Source organism: Mytilus galloprovincialis, chromosome 1, assembly GCF_965363235.1.
Source record: "Mytilus galloprovincialis chromosome 1, xbMytGall1.hap1.1, whole genome shotgun sequence".
NCBI classification, from domain to species: domain Eukaryota; kingdom Metazoa; phylum Mollusca; class Bivalvia; order Mytilida; family Mytilidae; genus Mytilus; species Mytilus galloprovincialis.
The window spans coordinates 103662274-103679645 of NC_134838.1; the positions used below are offsets into that span (position 1 = coordinate 103662274).

A 17372-nucleotide genomic window follows, 5' to 3' on the forward strand; every position below is an offset into this window, starting at 1 on the left:
TTTTTGTATCTTGAATTAATGATAGTAAAGATTTTGCCTTCAAACATTGTCATAGGTTGAAAAAGATGGATTATTATTAGTGATTAAGGATGAAAGAAAATAACATGTTCAACTCCAAAAGAAAATCAACAGATGAATTAAAAACCTTGAAAGTCAATTTGAGAAACAAAAAAATACAGCAATGACATAAAAGTTACAAATAGGTATATTATAATGACATCTTTTAAAAATGTTAGGACTTACTGTTACTTAAAACTATAATAGAAATGTTAGGACTAACTGTTACTTTAAACTATAATAGAAATGTTAGGCCTTACTGTTACTTAAAACTATAATAGAAATGTTAGGACTTACTGTTACTTAAAACTATAATAGAAATGTTAGGACTTACTGTTACTTAAGACTATAATAGAAATGTTAGGACTTACTGTTACTTAAAACTATAATAGAAATGTTAGGACTTACTGTTACTTAAAACTATAATAGAAATGTACTTAAAACTATAATAGAAATGTTAGGACTTACTGTTACTTAAGACTATAATAGAAATGTTAGGACTTACTGTTACTTAAAACTATAATAGAAATGTTAGGACTTACTGTTACTTAAGACTATAATAGAAATGTTAGGACTTACTGTTACTTAAAACTATAATAGAAATGTTAGGACTTACTGTTACTCAAGACTATAATAGAAATGTTAGGACTAACTGTTACTTAAGACTATAATAGAAATGTTAGGACTTACTGTTACTTAAAAAACTATAATAGAAATGTTAGGACTTACTGTTACTTAAAACTATAATAGAAATGTTAGGATTTACTGTTACTTAAAACTATAATAGAAATGTTAGTTAAAACTATAATAGAAATGTTAGGATTTACTGTTACTTAAAACTATAATAGAAATGTTAGGACTTACTGTTACTTAAAACTATAATAGAAATGTTAGGACTTACTGTTACTTAAAACTATAATAGAAATGTTAGGACTTACTGTTACTTAAAACTATAATAGAAATGTTAGGACTTACTGTTACTTAAAACTATAATAGAAATGTTAGGACTTACTGTTACTTAAAACTATAATAAAAATGTTAGGACTTACTGTTACTTACTGTTACTTAAAACTATAATAGAAATGTTAGGACTTACTGTTACTTAAAACTATAATAGAAATGTTAGGACTTACTGTTACTTAAAACTATAATAGAAATGTTAGGACTTACTGTTACTTAAAACTATAATAGAAAACACAGAACATGATAATCTATACCAGTACAAGAAATACAAAACATGTTAGGTTTTGTAATTTTGCTATAAAGACCTATTACTGACCCTACTTTTAACAAACAAATTCACACATTCCTAAGGAACAATAACAATCTCAAAATTTTTCTTGTCCCTACAAAAGTAAGTTGGGAGAGTCAATACAAAAGAATATGTCTGTTAGCTTTAACCATACCTACCCAGAATATAGCTGCCTACTCAAAATATTTTATTGTCCTGATGTGAAAAAGTTTTTTATTTATTTAGATAGACATGAAGACTAGAAACATCTGAACGTTCAATTTTTTCTTTGCCGAAAAAACCTACTTACCCACTTTATCCATCTTTGGGTAGGATTTAGGCAAACTAAAATATTTTTTAGTGTAGTTGCTGTTCCTTGTGAAAAAGTGAGAAGATACTAAGTAAGAAATGGAAAATAAAAAGTCCAATTTAAGCAGGCAACACCATAGCAAAAAAGAAAATCCCCATAAGATAGAAATATAAACATCACACATAAAAATATGGATTTAGCAGCACCATTAGACAAAAGTGCACACACTAGAATGTGTCACTTTCTTTACTTATAACCATTGATATGATATTGATAGTACTAAATACAAAGTTATTTTTAATACAACTTTCACATAAGCTTAATATATATGATCATAGAAAATGAGGTCAAGGTCATATAAACATAACGAGAAATACATGTACACCTACTATCAATATATATAGTTGACCTATTGCTTATCATGCTTATAGTTTCTAAGAAACAAGACTAATGAACCATGAAAATGAGGTCAAGGTCAAATGAACTATGCCAGACAGACATGTACAGCTTAAAATCCTTCGTTACAAATATAGTTGACCTATTTCTTATTGTATAAGAAAAACAGACCAAAACACAAAAACTTAACACTGAGCAATGAACTGTGAAAATGAGGTCAAGGTCAGATGACACTCCAGTTGGACATGTACACCTTACAATCAATCCATACACCAGATATAGTAGAAATGACAAAAAACACAAAAACTTAACTATAACCAATATATCATGAAAATGAGGTCAAGGTAAGATGACATCTACCAGTTAGATATGTACACTGTACAATCCTTCCATACACCAAATATAGAAGACCTATTGCTTATAGTATCCGAGATATGGACTTGACCACTAAAACTTAATCTTGATCATGATCCATGAAATGAGGTTGAGGTCAAGTGAAAACTATCTAATGGGCATGAGGACCTTGCAAGGTATGCACATACCAAATATAATTATCCAATTATTCACGATAAGAGAGAATTTTTAAACATTTCAAAAAATCTTAACTATTTTTCAAGTAGTCACCGAACCATGAAAATGAGGTCATGGACAATGAACATGTGTAAGATGGAAATTTTGTAACATGAGGGAACTATATACAAAGTATGAAGCATCCAGGTCCTCCAATTTCTAAAATATAAAGCTTTTAAGAAGTCAGTTAACACGGCCATCGAATCACTATCCCTATGTCAAGCTTTCTACAACAAAAGTTGCAAGCTGGACAAAAACATGGAAAACTCGGGTGTTAGGGAAGGGTCAGCTGTACATATTGTAACACACTTGTTACTTTTGTTTAAATACATTCATATTCAATGATAAGACATCTATCAACAGAGGATTGATAAATGTATATTTTCTAATAAGACATTCAAAAATACAAATACCATTAGTACATTAAAATACTTTTACTTTTAGACTTAAAAGAATGTGAAAATTAGATATGAAAACAAGGGTTGTCAGGACTAGAACAAGCAAAAGTAACCAGAATAGACAATATGAGCATTGAGTAAATAAAATTACACAAAAACAATACTAAATACTAGTGTTGTCAAATAGCACACTTTTGCCTAACTGGTTACTCAGCTAATTGTTCGACCAATTAACTGGTTAACCGGTAGTTTTTAAGTTGATGTTTGAAAGCCTTATCTATATTACCCTACACATAGATATAAGAAGATGTGGTATGAGTGTCAATGTGACAACTCTCCATCCAAGTCATAAATTTACATTTTTATAGTACGATGAATTGAAGTTTGTCCTTTGGCATTATAAGGCTTGTCTGTGAGGATTCCTGGTTAAGTTTTACTTTTAATATTCCTATACATCGTATCAACTATGATGTTTGTATTAACTTCAGATTGAAAAATAAAAAAAACTCCTTGAACTCGTAGAATTGAATATGTCTGAAACCGATGATTCTTTTATTTTCATTTGTTGTCTCCACAAATAATGTGGAATGCTTCAATTTGAAATATTTGAGCATATTACTCATACTATCAAGTATACATTGATTACATTCACAATATTTTAGTTAGCCTTTCGTTTGAAGTATGAAAAAGCCTTGCACGACGGAGTTTGCACATTCAGATGTAGGTCTACACAATATTCGATCAAAAATGAAATAATGAAGTAAATCGTAAAATTCTATCGAATTATTGAAATAAAGTTACTGTTAAAAAAAAATGTATACTAATACTTGCCCGGACTGATAGACATGTTCAATTAATTCTATGTTTTTGAAATTAACAATAGCAATCAATATACTGGACAATTGATCTGACAGATTAATTACCACGACGATAATTTTTAAATAAAACATAACTATTCAATGATTTCAATACATATTTATATCAAATCTATTAAAAATGGAAAAAGGTCGATTAACTGGTTAGCCTTTTTGGTATTCGGTCCTTCAGACGGATAAGGATAACCCTTGACAGCACTCTTAAAAACTAAAGTAATTGCAACACAGAAACCTTTTGAATCATTACTAGGGATGGAGTAACCTTTTAAGATCCTAGAGAAGGTTAAACACTTCTTGCTCCCCTGGTGGCACCTATTGTGTTATTCATGATAAGTAAATATCTGTGAAAAAGTCTCATTTTGGTAATGTTACAAAGTCTCATTTAGTATTGTTACAAAGTCTCATTTGGTATTGTTACAAAGTCTCATTTGGTATTGTTACATGGTCGCATTTGGTATTGTTACAAAGTCTCATTTGGTATTGTTACAGTCTCATTTGGTATTGTTACAAAGTCTCATTTGGTATTGTTACAGTCTCATTTGGTATTGTTTCAAAGTCTCATTTGGTAATGTAACAGTCTCATTTGGTATTGTTACAAAGTCTCATTTGGTATTGTTACAATCTCATTTGGTATTGTTACAGTCTCATTTGGTATTGTTACAAAGTCTCATTTGGTATTGTTACAGTCTCATTTGGTATTGTTACAAACTCTCATTTGGTATTGTTACAGTCTCATTTGGTATTGTTACAAAGTCTCATTTGATATTGTTACAAAGTCTCATTTTGTATTGTTACAAAGCTTCATTTGGTATTGTTACAAAGTCTCATTTGGTAATGTTACAAAGTCTCATTTGGTAATGTTACAGTCTCATTTGGTAATGTTACAAAGTCTCATTTGGTAATGTTACAGTCTCATTTGGTATTGTTACAGTCTCATTTGGTATTGTTACAAAGTCTCATTCGGTATTTTGACAGTCTCATTTGGTATTGTTACAAAGTCTCATTTGGTATTGTTACAGTCTCATTTGGTAATGTTACAAAGTCTCATTTGGTATTGTTACAAAGCCTCATTTGGTAATGTTACAAAGTCTCATTTGGTAATGTCACAAAGTCTCATTTGGTAATGTTACAAAGTCTCATTTGGTATTGTTACAAAGGCTCATTTGGTATTGTTACAAAGTCTCATTTGGTATTGTTACAGTCTCATTTGGTATTGTTACAAAGTCTCATTTGGTATTGTTACAGTCTCATTTGGTATTGTTACAAAGTCTCATTTGGTATTGTTACAGTCTCATTTGGTATTGTTACAAAGTCTCATTCGGTATTTTGACAGTCTCATTTGGTATTGGTACAAAGTCTCATTTGGTATTGTTACAGTCTCATTTGGTAATGTTACAAAGTATCATTTGGTATTGTTACAAAGTCTCATTTGGTAATGTTAGTCTCATTTGGTATTGTTACAAAGTCTCATTTGGTATTGTTACAGTCTCATTTGGTATTGTTACAAAGTCTCATTTGGTATTGTTACAGTCTCATTTGGTATTGTTAGTCTCATTTGGTATTGTTACAGTCTTATATGGTATTGTTACAAAGTCTCATTTGGTATGTTACAGTCTCATTTGGTATTGTTACAAAGTCTCATTTGGTATTGTTACAAAGTCTCATTTGGTATTGTTTCAAAGTCTCATTTGGTAATGTTACAGTCTCATTTGGTATTGTTACAAAGTCTCATTTGGTATTGTTAGTCTCATTTGGTATTGTTACAAAGTCTCATTTGGTATTGTTACAGTCTCATTTGGTATTGTTACAGTCTCATTTGGTATTGTTACAAAGTCTCATTCGGTATTTTGACAGTCTCATTTTGGTATTGTTACAAAGTCTCATTTGGTATTGTTAGTCTCATTTGGTATTGTTACAGTCTCGTATGGTATTGTTACAAAGTCTCATTTGGTATGTTACAGTCTCATTTGGTATTGTTACAAAGTCTCATTTGGTATTGTTACAAAGTCTCATTCGGTATTGTTACAGTCTCATTTGGTATTGTTACAGTCTCATTTGGTATTGTTACAAAGTCTCATTCGGTATTTTGACAGTCTCATTTGGTATTGTTACAAAGTCTCATTTGGTATTGTTATAGTCTCATTTGGTATTGTTACAGTCTTATATGGTATTGTTACAAAGTCTCATTTGGTATGTTACAGTCTCATTTGGTATTGTTACAAAGTCTCATTTGGTATTGTTACAAAGTCTCATTTGGTATTGTTACAGTCTCATTTGGTATTGTTACAGTCTCATATGGTATTGTTACAAAGTCTCATTTGGTATTGTTACAGTCTCATTTGGTATTGTTACAAAGTCTCATTTGGTATTTTTACAAAGTCTCATTTGGTATTGGTACAAAGTCTCATTTGGTATTGTTACAGTCTCATTTGGTAATGTTACAAAGTATCATTTGGTATTGTTACAAAGTCTCATTTGGTAATGTTAGTCTCATTTGGTATTGTTACAAAGTCTCATTTGGTATTGTTACAGTCTCATTTGGTATTGTTTGTCTCATTTGGTATTGTTACAGTCTTATATGGTATTGTTACAAAGTCTCATTTGGTATGTTACAGTCTCATTTGGTATTGTTACAAAGTCTCATTTGGTATTGTTACAAAGTCTCATTTGGTATTGTTTCAAAGTCTCATTTGGTAATGTTACAGTCTCATTTGGTATTGTTACAGTCTCATTTGGTATTGTTAGTCTCATTTGGTATTGTTACAAAGTCTCATTTGGTATTGTTACAGTCTCATTTGGTATTGTTACAGTCTCATTTGGTATTGTTACAAAGTTTCATTCGGTATTTTGACAGTCTCATTTTGGTATTGTTACAAAGTCTCATTTGGTATTGTTAGTCTCATTTGGTATTGTTACAGTCTCGTATGGTATTGTTACAAAGTCTCATTTGGTATGTTACAGTCTCATTTGGTATTGTTACAAAGTCTCATTTGGTATTGTTACAAAGTCTCATTCGGTATTGTTACAGTCTCATTTGGTATTGTTACAAAGTCTCATTCGGTATTTTGACAGTCTCATTTGGTATTGTTACAAAGTCTCATTTGGTATTGTTATAGTCTCATTTGGTATTGTTACAGTCTTATATGGTATTGTTACAAAGTCTCATTTGGTATGTTACAGTCTCATTTGGTATTGTTACAAAGTCTCATTTGGTATTGTTACAGTCTCATTTGGTATTGTTACAGTCTCATATGGTATTGTTACAAAGTCTCATTTGGTATTGTTACAGTCTCATTTGGTATTGTTACAAAGTCTCATTTGGTATTGTTACAAAGTCTCATTTGGTATTTTTACAAAGTCTCATTTGGAAGTGTAACAATCGAGAAAAAGAGGACATGATAAAGGTTGCCATAAGTGAACATATCTTTTGTCATTTAAGACACATATATTTAATCAACCAAATCATGATGGCGCCTGTATCACCTACAAAGGGATGACTTCAATTTTACAACTTGGAACTCTTGTTGCAATAGCTTCCTTGTTTTTGTTTCAAAGTTTAGTTATCAATTGCTCCTTATTGCCAACTCCTAGTTATATGTCAAGATATGAAGCAGGGCTAAATGTATCTATTGAATCCTTTTTTTTTCAAATACATGAGAAAGATGCAGTCACCATTTTCACTAAACTTGAATCATATCCCTAAAATCACCCACAGTTTTTTGGTTGTGTTCCTGTTGCTCATTCTTTGTTTTTCTATGTTGTTTCATGTGTACTATTGTTCGTCTTTTGTCTTTTTCATTTTTAGCCATGGCGTTGTCAGTTTATTTTCGACTTATGAGTTTGAATGTCCCTTTGGTATCCTTGCCTTTCTTTTAGCTAAAGGACATCATCTTATTTAGAATAATCTGAAATTTAAGGAAAATGCCAGCTTCTTATATTTTTTCTTTAGAAGCTCCTGTATAAATTAAAGTCTATCTCAAAAGATTAAATTTTGAAAACAGAAAGCACAGTTTTTTCCCCATGGGAATGCGATTGTATGTTGAAAAAACCTTATATGTCGTTCCAATTTCAATTTTGATTTGGAAAAAGAATTTTTCTGCCAGTAGGAGTATGATCTCTAGATGACCCAATTCTAGTTTTCTCTCCATTGACCATTCTGTTTTGTGAAACAAAGTTGGACCAATTCTATCAACCTGTCATTAATAAGACCTTCCAATGTTGATACAAGATATTAGTGTATTTATAGAACTGCATGTTTCCCCAAATTGGTTGCTTCTTCATGACAATTGAGCAGTTTTTACAACCTCTTTCGTACATAAGTTGCAGTTACAAATTGTTATGTCACAATACAACTATGGAAACACTAATCAAATAAAGTGAAATTAAAATCAAACAATTTTATAAACAATTTTTAGATGTGTTATTGTATAAACAATGTTCAAGTAGATGACAATATACTTCAATTGACTTTGCTAAAACAGAAAAAGTTCTAATTGTGTCTGCAACATTGTGAAGAAAGATGAGCAACACTTAAGTAGGAAACTATAGTTAGGATTAACTTAATATGGACCTTGCAATTAGACAGGGCATTGCTAAATTAGAAATTTTCTAAAGAACCATGTATACAAAACAGGGGGAAAGATACCAGAGGGACATTTGAACGCATAGATCAAAAATAAACTGACAACGCCAAGGCTACAAAAGAAAAAAGACAAACAGAAAAACAATAATACACAAGACACAACATAGAAAACTAAAGACTGAGCAACATGAACCCAAACAAAAACTGGGGGTGATCTCAGGTGCTCTGGAAGGGTAAGCAGATCCTGCTCCGCATGTGACCTCCGTCGTCTTGCTCATGTTATTACAAACCTGGTAAATAGTCTAATTTAAAGATATTCATGTGGATTAAAAAATAATTTAAAAGTAAGGTTTACATGATGATTGTTCAACTTAAACTTGTAAAAATATAATGTGATAAATGTTTAATTTTAACATATCTATTACTTCATAGCATTATTAATATTGTCACAATTGACATCTCTGAAATGAAGAATCCTGATAGTTATTCTATTCCTTTATCAGTATAAGTATCATAATTTTTCAAGGATTATATTTTGAAAATTTGTAATTTCCAAGACAAATAATGTTTCTTATCATACATTCTCCAAAAACTTTTTATACACTTGGTGACATGCTAGATTTATGAAAGTAGAGGGATCCTACTAAAAGTACCTCAAACAATACCCAAGTGTCAGGAGTTGTAATGATATGTACGGTCATAATATAATCTGAAGGTAATCAAATTATGCCAGAAGACAATAAAAAGATGATATGCATATACATCAATTAGACAGCACCTCAACAGTTCAAATAGCTTAAGACATCTAGAGTTAACATTCAGTCTTCAACAACAGAAAATTCATTCTACAACAAGAATTCATGTGTTGTAGTGCTAAGCATAACCACACTTATCACTGTCAAACTGTTGGTCAAATATAAAGTCATTCTATTAATTAAAAATGTTTCTCAAAATTTGTCACTTTTTACAAGAATGCACACGCTTGAATGTATTGCCTGCTGTACCTTTCATGATTTAATTTATGTTGAAAGTCAGTAATATGAAGTTTGATACAAAGTTATCAGTAATATGCAAGGCAAGTTGAGAATGAGCACAAATTCAATAACAAATAGACAACAGGTTAGAATCGTGCATTATTCAACAGATTTTTCCCCTGCAACCATTTTGGGAAATTTACACTCTGACAACAAGTGTATTTAATTTTTTATTAAAATCAATTTCAGACTTCAGATATGCAACTTGCTTATATTATATAATGAGAAAAATATCATGAATATTAGTTAATGAAAAGATTTAGAAAAATTATCGTATTAATACTTTCATATCACAGTTTTACTTTATAAAAAAAAATATAGATGATGATTAGTGTATTGAGAATCAGCCATCAGTCTCATCATTAAAATGTCGTTTAAATTGAATTGCCACATCATCAGTGGTTTTATGAGCCACCTTGAGGTAGATCATTAGTCCAGCAAATGCTGCAATTATTCCTAGAATAATCATTCCTATTGCTAAGCCAGCCATAGAACCTGAAAAAAAGTTAAAAGTTCAATAAAATAATGTGATTATTGTTAATTAAATCTAGCTTTTTTTTAAAGCTAAATCTTACTACTGTAAATTATCTAATGACCTAATCTAATTGTCTATTCAAAGTAGTCAAAAAGGTTGATTCTAATTATTGGGCTACACATTCACCATTATTAAATGATTATTGAAAACTGTGTACTGTGTTTCTCATGTACAAAATTTACAGAATTTTTACCTTTTTTTTTTTAATATAGATCACAATCAAATTCTATTAAAAAATATGATTTAATATACTAAAGTTCATAAGTTAAAGGGAACTTAAGTGCAAAAAATATGACCTGGCACACTTTGAAATGAAATCACCTATGTCTTGACTTTAAAATAGACTTTTTCCACCTTTACATATCATATACAATCTTTCATTTCTACGTATACTACATGTTAAACATTTTAGAAGTTTGAAAATAAAAAAAAGTATCTTTTTAAAAAAAAAATTTATACAGATAAAGCATTTTCTGATGTACTTTTGAAACCATCGTATGAAAAGAAAATGGGTATACTGTTCTATGATAAAATAATGAATATTAGGATAGATAGAGTAATTGTGTTTGACTCACACGATATTTTATATAATACTAATTTCATTTTCCACCTATTTTTATTATCCTTTACTGTAATTTCACTTCTCACAAATGTAATGAAGTTTTTTAATTATAGCTACCTTATATAAAAATAGGAAATTTCTAGTCATGATAAAACCTTTAATTTAGCAAAATTTTTGAAAAATTTCAATCAATTGATGATACTTAATCCATGATCATGTGACCTTACCTCCTGTATATCCTGATTTCGTTGGTTTTGTATTATAATACTTTGATGGATTAGGAGTATATGCAGTTCCATCAGGGAAAGATTGTCCTGAAAAAAAGGTTTAAAGAAAGTTGAAAAATATCTGAACTCTGAAATGTAAATTAAATGAAAATCCATAACAACATATAGCTCAATATACAATGAATATGCTACAAAGATGGTGAACACATATTTATATATTTATACTTTTTCCAGACATCAATTGTAAAATTCTAAAACTACCTTTCAACTATTGTCTAGATAAATAACAGCCATATTAAAGAAGATATTCCTCCGATATAATTTTACCATTCTAGTAGTCGTGGAAAGGGACTTTCTCATTTGTACAGTCAGCCAATATCCCCAGAAGATGCTTCTAGGAGCCTTAGTCCAGTCAAACTAAGATTTAACCTCAAACTAATTGCAACAGAAAATGTTTTAGTTTTAATCTATAGCATTAAGCCTTTAATATACACAGAAAAAAGTCCCATAACATCAAACTTGAGGAAAACTCCGAATCAACATTTTTAATTTCCTATGGAAATTAACATTGGAAGGGGAGATAACTCCACAAAAATGAGTCTTTTTTTTGTCAGTTTTTGTTTGATTTTCTTAAAATTTATGTAAAGTATGATACTTTGATGGGGTTATAAGTTTATATTTGACTAAATTATAAAATCTTCTGCTCATGAAATGGTCAAAACCAAAGTGTTATTGGTAGTTTTTATTTTTTTTTGCATTTTCCAATAAAGAAATTTCAAATTTGTGGCTTAGTGACCATTTAAAAAAAATAATGTGAAAATTTGGTATTGTTTATATCTGTATATTATATTTTTTCAGCATCTTACTTATCTCAAGAAACTCTAAACCACAAAAAGAAGAATACATGCTGAATTATTTTTATTAAATTTGAGATTCTTTACCTTGACATGTTGGAAAATTTTAATAAATGGTCAACTAATAAATTACAAAATCTTGATTATAGCTTGATAAAAGATATGAAAACACCTTTAGAGTTGTTTGTTATACTCTAAAGGCGGCTAAAACATCAAGAACCAATACATTCTGATGTAAAGAAGCGGTAAAGTTATAATTTTGTATTAATTCTAATTGATATTTCTGCCTTTTTTGCAGAGTTATCTCCCTTTTCAATGCATCTCCATAGGAATTTTAAATGGTGATTTTTTCAGTCTTCCTCAAGTTAGATTTTATGGGACTTTTTCAGTGTATATTTGGGTTATAATGGTAAAGATTAAAACTTTAAAATCTTCTGTTGCAATTACTTTAAGGTTAGGGTCAAATTTATGCTAGATTGACTGGACTATCTGGGCCCATATGCATAAAACAACTCAAGTTAAGATATCCAATCAGAGTACTAATTCAAGCCATAAAAAAGAATAGGTTTGTTTGCCCAAACCCTACCTACCCAGAAAAAAGCTGCCTAGTCAAATTCTTTTATTGTCCTGATTTGAAGATTTTTTTTTTAAATCAGATAGGCATGAAGACTAATAAACAACCAATACTTCAATTTCTTTTTTTTTTGAAAAAAAAAGAAAATGCCTACCTACCTACCAACTGTCTCAACCTTTGGGTAGGGTTTGGGCAAACCAAAATATTTTTAATTGTGACCTCATCATATGACATGTAGAAAAATCATCCATTTCCTTAAGTTTCAAAACATTTTGCTTTGTAGTTTCAGAGAGGAATATTCTGAAAATTTAAATTCAAGATTCAAAGAAAAGTTGATTTTGAAAATTTGAAAACTCAGGTGCAATCCTTAGACTTCCAACTGATTCCAATGGTCAGCCACCAGCAAGCATGACTCAACAGTGGCACTAATTATTCCTTTTCTCTCAATATAGTGGTCAACATTAATTTACTGAATAAAACTTCAAACTTTGGTTTTATTTTCCATTTTGCATGATAACCAACTATTTAATTGCTTATCATTGGGGGGTTGGGGGGGTTGGGGGGTTGGGGGGTTGATCATCAATGATGTTCCACAAAAGCACTTTACATCAATGACTCTTTTCAAAAAATCTTACGATCAAAATTATCAGAAGTTATACCGAAATGTATATGACTTACGAGGATTTTACCTCTGTAGATTTTTTGTAAAAATAGCAGCTGACTCATAAGTGACTCATACTTTTACATATAGGTAACTATGGTAAACTAAACAAGTGTAAAAATTATTGACTTACTTGTATACAGATCACAGTATGCATTTGACTGAGCTATGACTTGACCTCCTTTAATGGAGTTAGTGGTCAGTCTACATTCAGTCAGGTTGCCACAGTAGTTAAAGCTAGCACAACTGAATGTCTCCTCTTGAACACATAGTTTGGCACACTGAGAAGCATCTATCCCAGAAACGATTCTGTTATTTACTAGTGGAATCTGATATCTGGCTTTCTTCTTAAAATCATCCATATAATTTCCTGTAAAGTTGATATATTTTAATATTTAGAAGTTTTTATCTATTATCCCTCTTTAGACCTTTCATGATTCAACAGAAAATTCTTTGTCTTGGTTAAAATCATTTTAATATAAACAAAATAAAAGAGTTTCAATAAAATATATCTTATCCTTTATAAGAGTAAAGAGCAAAACTATGTATAATATACAAGACAATATCATTAGATCCTTATATATTAGTTTGTTTCTATAAAAGCAAATGCAGGTGAAATTTGCCATCAATGTATGTGTACTCCTTGATACATTATACTAGTCATTTTTGGGGCTTTTTATATATTGCTGTTCAGTGTGAAGCAAGGCTCTGTGACCCATAATGGTTTACTTTTACATATTGAAACTTGTATGGAGAGTTGGAACTCATACATGTACCACATCTGATATCTATTAACTTACTGGACCAGTGATTACACAGGAGATCAGATTTAATGTTGACTTGTGGTGCATCATAGTAATGGGTTTTTCCCAAGAAACAGGTTCCAATGTCTGTACAGAAGTCAAATGACTTGCAGTTAAATCCATTATAGTCCACACATAGTTTGGCACACTGGTTTTCATCATAAATGTTCTGATAGATTGTGTCAGAGTTGGACAAAACAGTTGTTCCAGCAATCTTTGAGAACTTGGCTGTATAATCACCTAAAAACACCAGTATATAACATGTTATTAGTCAACTTGACTGTATAATCACCTAAAAACACCAATATATAACATGTTATTTGTAAACTTGGCTGTATAATCACCTAAAAACACCAGTATATAACATGTTATTTGTGAACTTGGCTGTATAATCACCTAAAAAACATAACATGTTATTTGTCAACTTAACTGTACTCATCAGAATTATGAATGTAATCATGTTATTCATTGCCGAACCTTTTTACTTAAATTTTCGGTAAATCAGCTATTTTCATGTTTAGCATTTTATAGACATCTAGACATCATTACTTATAATTTTTAAGCATTGTTGATGTATTCTTTTGAGGGATGATCCACATTTGATATATTTGCTGATGCATATTATTTATCTGAATGAGTTATTATTTTCTGTAGTATGCTATTTGCTTGATTTATAGAAATTTATTTTCTTAAATTGACTAAAAACTTTTATCCTTCATAAAATATTATTTCATTTAACAAACTAAAGTTATTTTTCTATACTATTGTTTCAGAGGTAATTCTTAAGACAGACAGAAAAACAAACCAGTAACAACACTTATGATCCCCTATAAAGTTTTTGGAAGTCTTATTTATGTATCGTATATCAAAGGCATTTCTTTTTAATACATTTACATACAATCAGACAGTACTTACGGATATATAAATCAAATCCATTTTGATTTTTGATGAGTTTAGGTGTTTCATCTGGATGAATATGAGACAGATAACAAGTTCCTGAATTGTAGTCATATTCAAATGAGGAACAAACGAAAGAATCCTCAGTCACACATGAGGCGGAACAATCATCCACAGACAATCCCGTCAAAATCAGATCATCATAGTTTGGTACTACTTTGTTATTTAATAACTGGAACTGATTCAGTGTAGACACTATAAAACAATAAATCACATTTTATCAGCTAGATGATTTTTGCATTCACTGTTCAATTAATTCAGAAAAATAGGTAATCGAACTGCATCATAAGATGTTACTATTTTTTCTATACAATTTTTTTTTAACTTTCATGGTCTGAGCAAAGAAAAATTTCATAACTATTGACATTTGTGGAATATTTTTTTGGCAACATAAATTTTACTTAAGTAAGAATTTTTAACATTTGTCCTGAAAAAAACTACCGTTTTTTTTTTTACTTGAAAGTCCAGACTATGTGTTTTTATCATCTTTTTCAATCTAATGGTAAATAATAGCATAAAATGTTTTCTATTTTTCCCTTAAATTTGAACTTCTCATCTGAACTACCAATGCTTTTATGGTAAGTTTGTTATAGATTTTCCTGTAAGAGCTTATATAGAGAAGAAAGAACTGACTACCCTTCTGCAGCAATAAGATTTAATTATAGTTTGTTGGTATTTCCAATTATTTGGGTCTTTAAATTTGTATCAAGAAGAAAGTAAAATTACCAGCTGATGGATTTCTGCTTTGTCCTGTGGTAATAGCATTACTAACATCTGATGCTGTGTACTGCATATTCTAAATAAAATTTTTTTTAAATCAGTTAGTGTATTAAATTAGATTATAATCAAAAAAAAAATTAAACTGTTAAAGTTGAATGAGACTATGTATAGAAAACAAGCATGATAGCACTATATCGTAACCACTCAGGTTTCCAATGTTTTTTTACAGAAAAATACAGCAAGTACCATAAAGTCTCCTTCAAGATTTAAAAAATAAAATATATTTCATACACTTCAAAATATCTTTAATTCAAATCTTTAAAAACTTAATTATATTCAACTCCTAAAAAACTTTGTGTACAAAAATGTATATATAGATAGATAAACTTAGTTCAATTTACATACTTAAATATTACTTCATCCAAATGGATAAGTAACAAGCCTTTTTTTAACATGAATGTCCTTTCCTTAACACAAATCATAATAACAGAACATATCTAAAATAGGAGATAACTCTTAATTTTTATAGGAAATATTCTTCCAATACTTTACACTCTTTTTTGCTTTACCTTATTTGGGAAATTAATAGTTATCTGAACTGCTCCTTTTGTAACATTGTTCTTTAGATTCATCCAAGCTGTCTGCAATGGCACCTCTGGTTTGGAATTCATATTTATTGTTTCTGAAAGTAAAATAAATCAATCAGTTAACATCACAGAATGTTACAACTCTTCTGTTTGTAATAGTCTTACTTCTTTCTGTAATTGACACTTTTTCTTCTGTTTGCATGGTATAGAATTTTTATTTTATGGAATTATTTCTACTTACAATATATCTTCAACATTTGGTTTTATTTCTTATCAATGAAAATCACCTTCCTGGTTGAATTTCCATTGTTTTACATTTCTTAGCCCACACAATATTCTGGTGTACATTTTTTGAAAATAGTACACAAATTGCATTGAATTCTAAAATAGCAAATTATCACAGCAATTTCTGAATTGGCATTAAGTTTTGTTAAATTCAAAATATTCCTTTTTTTTTAAATTCTTCAATTTTGAAAGAAGAGGATAGTATTGGCAATTACCACAGCAAAGTGTTGCTGAGTAAGAGACTTTACTTAAAACAATCAATCACTTCTGTTTTCTGCTCTTTGGTCAGGTTCTTGTTTCTTTGACACTTTCCTTTCTTTCATTCTCAATTATATTATCATTTACATATCATTAAACAGCCAGGATATTGATATCTCACTATTAGAAATGTTAAGAGTTATTTTACAATTATTCTAGCTGATATTGGGAATAAGGAGGAAAACTGGTCTTAAAAACAAAAGCATGTCTAATTTTCTCCAATTTTTAATATTGTTTACCTCAATAAAATATAATTATCTCTTCATGAAAACTCTACCTTTTCAAGGTGACATATGCATGCAGCCAAGCAATTCCAATAAAATAGCACTTAGTCCAAATTGGTGAATATACAGGGCATACGCACATAATAAGTACCTATTGTAACTTCTCCTTAACCTTAGGGGTTATTACATTTGTTTTTTAAATTTAATATTTCTTTTCCACCTGATCTCTATTACACTTACTAAGGTAATGACTGCACTGAGCATTAGTTGCTAGAGTTTGTCCATCATCTTGTCCGTACCTGCTGAGGGAACAAATCTGTGATGTTGGGCAGTAATCAAAACTAAGACAGGTAAAGTTTGTATTAGTATAACAGTAACTGGCACAGTCTTGTGCTGATGATATACTTGTATAACTGATGTCATTGTGGTTCTGGAGGACCATACCAGGAATCTGCTTAAATTTTGCTGAAAAAATCAATAAAATGAGTTAAATTAAATCCATTACTTTGTTCTAACTGTAGAAATATTTTGTTAAGAACCTGTTGTTAATTTAATTTTAACTTACTTCCCTTTTAATAGTATCATTCACATATTATCTACCACTTTCAAAATAATTCAATCACATCCAGATATTAAAGATATTTTGTCAATAACCACCATTTCTGAAGTGAG

At 29.9% G+C, this 17372-nt stretch overlaps 1 protein-coding gene across 2 annotated transcripts in view; it reads right to left on the bottom strand.

Annotated features, from left to right (window-relative positions):
• Nucleotides 1-9610: 9610 nt before the first annotated feature.
• The window catches only part of LOC143048106 (uncharacterized), a 28980-nt gene continuing 21218 nt past the window's right edge, over nucleotides 9611-17372 (bottom strand). For both annotated transcript variants that reach the window (XM_076221560.1, XM_076221570.1), the window contains exons 14-21: nucleotides 16941-17165; nucleotides 15916-16028; nucleotides 15353-15422; nucleotides 14585-14821; nucleotides 13667-13909; nucleotides 13000-13236; nucleotides 10778-10864; nucleotides 9611-9948 (exon numbers count right to left, since the gene is read on the bottom strand). In XM_076221560.1, coding sequence (XP_076077675.1) covers nucleotides 9797-9948; nucleotides 10778-10864; nucleotides 13000-13236; nucleotides 13667-13909; nucleotides 14585-14821; nucleotides 15353-15422; nucleotides 15916-16028; nucleotides 16941-17165 — 1364 coding nt within the window. In that variant the 3' untranslated portion in view covers nucleotides 9611-9796. The remainder of the gene's footprint in view (nucleotides 9949-10777; nucleotides 10865-12999; nucleotides 13237-13666; nucleotides 13910-14584; nucleotides 14822-15352; nucleotides 15423-15915; nucleotides 16029-16940; nucleotides 17166-17372) is intronic.